Here is a 4,829-nt window from a genome sequence, read left to right on the forward strand (position 1 = left end):
CAGTGGGGGACTCTGGAGTATTAGGGGAGGGGGGGCGGTCTGCACATCAGCCCAGCGCTGGTCTGCGTGCAGAGACTATGTGCGGGGTCTGTGTCTACGTCTGTTTAGAGACGAGGCTGTGCAGTGAGCTTGGAGACAGTCACTCAGGCTGGGACACAGACGTCCAGACACACGGACGGACGGGAGAATCCTGGAAGGGAATACGGACATTTCCCCGGAACGCCGTGAGGACGGAAATCTGAAAAACAATCGGGTTCGTGGCTGAGCGGTTGATCATCAAAGGAAGAAACATTCTCAGAATTCCCCTACGTTTGAAGTTGAAGTGAACCCCCCCACCCCGCTACCCCTCCCCCGCTACCCCTCCCACCCACCCCTCTGCCCCGCTACGCCTCCTCCCGTTACCCCTCCCCCCGTTACCCCTCCCTCCGTTACCCCTCCCCCTGCTACCCCTCCCCCACTACCCCTACCCCGCTGCCTCTCCCCCCGCTGCCTCTCCCCCCCACTGCCTCTCCCCCTGCTATCCCTCCCCCCCCACCAACAACAACAGCAACAGCAACAACAGCTTGTACTCTATAGCGTCCCAGAGGTACGACCGGCTCCGTCGACTCCGCACCACAAGCCAATGCTGACTGGACAGAATTGCTCCTGGAGCTCTGGGTTTGGAGCTAACAGGCAGTGGCCCAACCAGACGGCAGCCAAACCCACGCAGCGCAGCGCGGACTTCCTCCTGAGCCGAGATGAGGAGCTGGCCCGGGCTGAGATCAGCGTCTTGGCTGCTGTACTGATCGTAGCCGTGGCTGGGAACTTGGCGGTGCTGACCGCTCTGTGCCGGATGAAGAGGAAGCTTTCACGCACTCACCTGTTCGTGCTGCACCTGGCACTGACAGACTTGTGCGTCGCCCTGTTCCAGGTGTTGCCGCAGTTGTGCTGGGAGATCACCTACCGCTTCCAAGGGCCTGACGCTCTGTGCCGATCGGTCAAGTACCTGCAGGTGGTGGGAATGTTCGCCTCCACCAACATGCTGCTCGTGATGACGGCCGATCGCTATCTGGCCGTGTGTCACCCTCTGAGGACGTTCCAGCAGCCGGTGAGACAGGTCTACGTGATGATCGGGGCTGCCTGGCTCCTCAGCTGTGTCCTCAGCCTCCCTCAGGTCTTTATCTTCTCGCTCAGGGAGGTGGACGAGGGTTCGGGGGTGTACGACTGCTGGGCGGTATTTGACGTCTCGTGGGGAGCCAAAGCTTACATCACCTGGACCACGGCCTCCATCTTCATCCTCCCGGTGCTGGTGCTCGCTCTGTGCTACAGCTTGATCTGCCTGGAGATCTGCCGGAACCTGCGCTGGAAGTCGGCGGGGAGTGAGGGGGAGGGGAGGCCGGGCGGGGAGATGGGACCAGGCAGGGTCAGCAGCATCAAGTCCATGTCCAGGGCCAAGATCCGAACCGTGAAGATGACCTTTGTGATTGTTCTGGCTTATGTGGTGTGCTGGAGCCCCTTCTTCTCCGTCCAGATGTGGTCTGTGTGGGACTTGGCTGCTCCTGATGATGGTACGTTAGTGTCGCTTTAAGACCTGTAGTGTAGTGGTTAGAACACTCGCCTCGCAGCAAGAGGATCTGGGTTTGATTCCGGGCGGGGCGAAACCTTAGGCAAGTTTCCTTATTCCAAACGCCTCTGTTTACCGAGCAGTAAGTAGGAACCTGCTTGTTTGTTGATCGGTGGATCACTTTCCGGGGGTAATAATTCCCTTCGAAAAACATTAAATAAATAAAATAATAATAATGTGGTCACTCAATCCGCGGCTGTTTGTGGGGACACTGCTGTACGCAATTGACTGCCAAAATATATAGTCAATTCACTTTACAGTATATTCTGTGAAGAGCTGTGAGACGTCTCGAAGACGTGATAAGGCGCGATATCAAATGCAGGGATTATTATTAGAAGAACCGCAGCATTTATGCAACATCGTTCACATGTGCTGGAAAGCGTTTCACAGATGAGGTTAATTGGAAATTAAGTGAATGATGTTATAATGTAAAGGCAAAGGCGGCAGTTAATCAGTGCGAGCAAACAATAAAATGAGAGGTCAGTTAATTAGAGTTTGGGATTAATATTAATTTAATCACTGAACCATCACGGTTTCCCCCCTCCCACCCCTGCCACGACATGTCAAGCAACTGCCAGGGTGGGGGAAGGTGAACTGGATGGACCTTTCTCCAAGAATTCTTATGTTCTTATGTCCGCGCTGTTCTCTCATCATTCTGCTGTTATTGACATGTTTCAGGCTCCTCCAACTCACTCTTCACCATCGCCATGCTCCTCGCCAACCTCAACAGCTGCTGTAACCCATGGATCTACTTGGTCTTCAGCGGGAACCTGCGTCAGTCTGCCCACCGCTATCTTCTGCCGTGCCAGGGTCAACCCAGGCGAGAGAGCTCCAGCCACAGCCCTCCGACCCACCTCAGCCCCCGTTACGCTGCCAGCACTGCCCACAAGCACCATCGCCCACACCCTCCCCCACCTGAAGCTTCCTGCACAGTGTTCATCGAGGAGAACATGATGGTCTCGGGGGTGTTGCCCCTCTCACTCGCCTGAGCGGGGTTTACTCTGAGCTCCACCAGGTGCCACTAGGTTCAGCCGGGAGCCACATTTTGGGGCAATCGGAGGCGTTTAACTACTGGACAATAACGAGAGAAATACAAAGTCCATCACACATTACACATTGCACATTCCCCACTTCCCTCCAATGTATTGTGTACATGTGAGTGCTATGTTGTACACATGTGTGCTGTACTATACACATTTGTATTGTGTTGTACACGTGTGCGCTGTGGTGTACACGTGTGTGTTGTGGTGTACAGATGTGTGCAGTGGTGCATAGGCGTGTGCTGCAGTGCACACGTGTGTGCTGTTGTGCACCGATGTGTGCTGTGATGCACACGTGTTTTCTGTGGTGTACAGGTGTTTTCTATCATGTCCTGAAGTATTCTATACAATGTGCACATATCTGTACTGTCGTGTGCAGCTCATTGCTGTATCTCCTATAATAATAATAATCCTTGCATTGGATACAACCCCTATCAGTCTTCGAGACGTCTCAAAGCGCTTCACACAATATACTGTAAAGTGTAGTGACTGTGTATTTTGTGGGCAAAATAAGTGAGCAGGTGTGTGCTGCAAGCTGTAAGGTTTCAACAGATACAAAGTGATGATGTGAAAGAAGTTTCTGGAAAAGTGTGGCCTGTTTCTGTCTCTTGTGTTTTGTGTGGATTTTTTAAAAATTATTTCAATAAATTACTCTTTTGTGACCAATCATCTGTGACTGTTTCATGTAGAACTTTATAGTAAGTGACAGATTATCCTGAATCTCACTCTCTCACACACAACTTCTCTGTCTGTGTCTCTATATCTCCGTCTGCGTCTCTCTATAATAATAATAATAATCCCGGCATCTGATACAGCGCCTTATTGGCTGCCGTGTTCACCCACAAATATACAGTTACAGTGTGTTCTGTGAAGCGCTTTGGGACGTCCTCCCGACGTGAAAAGTGCTATATCAAATGCAAGGATTATTATTATTATTATTATCACACCGTTGAGACGTCTCAAAGCGCTTCACAGGACTCGCTGTAAAGTTGTTTGAGTGTATTTTGTGGGCAAAATATCTCAGTCTGTGTGTCTCCATACCTCTGCCCAGTTGGAGAGGCTGAAGCCGCTCCTCCGTCCCCCCCGTCCCCCCCACTGCAGTTTTGAACCCCCTCAACGCTCAGGAGCTTTGACAGTAAACTGCATTTGTGAAAAGGAAATCTCAGAGTTGCAGTTGGCCTTGTGGCCGGGGGGGGGGGGCGCCAGCACTCTGCAGCGCTATCGTGGAGAGAGCGAGAGAGTCCGGATCAGCGGAGGGGGGGGAGTGGGGGGGGGCAACAGGAGCACAATTCGAGCAAAGAGCAGTTAGTAATTATTGTTGTTGTTGTTGTTATTGTTGTTGTTGTTGTTGTTGTTGTGCTGTGGCCCTGACCCCGGGATCGCTGGTCACACACCAGTCAGTCAGTCATTCCCGATAACGCACTGACTTATTGGGATCAAAATCCGTCAGTCACATGGAATCTGACTGTATTGTTGTTGTGTGGGAGGGCGGGTCTGCATTGCTGCTCCGTGGGGCGGTGTGTGAGGCTGTGTGTGAGAGGCTGTGTGTGTGTGTGTGTGAGAGAGGCTGTGTGTGTGAGGCTGTGTGTGTGAGAGGCTGTGTGTGTGTGTGTGTGTGAGAGAGGCTGTGTGTGTGAGGCTGTGTGTGTGTGTGTGAGAGGCTGTGTGTGTGAGAGGCTGTGTGTGTGTGTGTGTGAGAGAGGCTGTGTGTGTGAGAGGCTGTGTGTGTGTGTGTGAGAGGCTGTGTGTGTGTGTGTGTGTGAGAGAGGCTGTGTGTGTGTGTGTGTAAGAGAGAGGCTGTGTGTGTGTGTGTGTGTGAGAGAGGCTGTGTGTGTGTGAGAGAGGCTATGTGTGTGTGTGTATGAGAGAGAGAGGCTGTGTGTGTGTGTGTGTGTGTGTGAGAGAGGCTGTGTGTGTGTGAGAGAGGCTGTGTGTGTGTGTGTGTAAGAGAGGCTGTGTGTGTGAGAGGCTGTGTGTGTGTGTGAGAGAGGCTGTGTGTGTGTGTGTGTAAGAGAGAGGCTGTGTGTGTGTGTGAGAGAGAGGCTATGTGTGTGTGTGTATGAGAGAGAGAGGCTGTGTGTGTGAGAGGCTGTCTGTATGTGACTGTGTGTGTATGTGAGGCTGTGTGTGTATGTAGTTGTGTGTGTATGTAGTTGTGTGTGTATGTGGCTGTGTGTGTGTGCATG

General features: G+C 52.4%; 1 protein-coding gene across 1 annotated transcript; it reads left to right on the top strand.

Annotated features, from left to right (window-relative positions):
* The first annotated feature begins 597 nt into the window (after window positions 1-597).
* On the top strand, window positions 598-3,307 carry LOC103182413 (vasopressin V1b receptor). Its single transcript, XM_007899423.2, has 2 exons — window positions 598-1,547; window positions 2,282-3,307. The coding sequence occupies exons 1-2, from the start codon at window positions 623-625 to the stop codon at window positions 2,590-2,592; spliced, it is 1,236 nt and encodes a 411-aa protein (XP_007897614.1). The 5' UTR covers window positions 598-622; the 3' UTR covers window positions 2,593-3,307.
* The last annotated feature ends 1,522 nt before the right edge of the window (window positions 3,308-4,829 follow it).

This window comes from Callorhinchus milii, unplaced genomic scaffold (assembly GCF_018977255.1).
Source record: "Callorhinchus milii isolate IMCB2004 unplaced genomic scaffold, IMCB_Cmil_1.0 Scaffold19, whole genome shotgun sequence".
Taxonomy (NCBI): Eukaryota; Metazoa; Chordata; class Chondrichthyes; order Chimaeriformes; family Callorhinchidae; genus Callorhinchus; species Callorhinchus milii.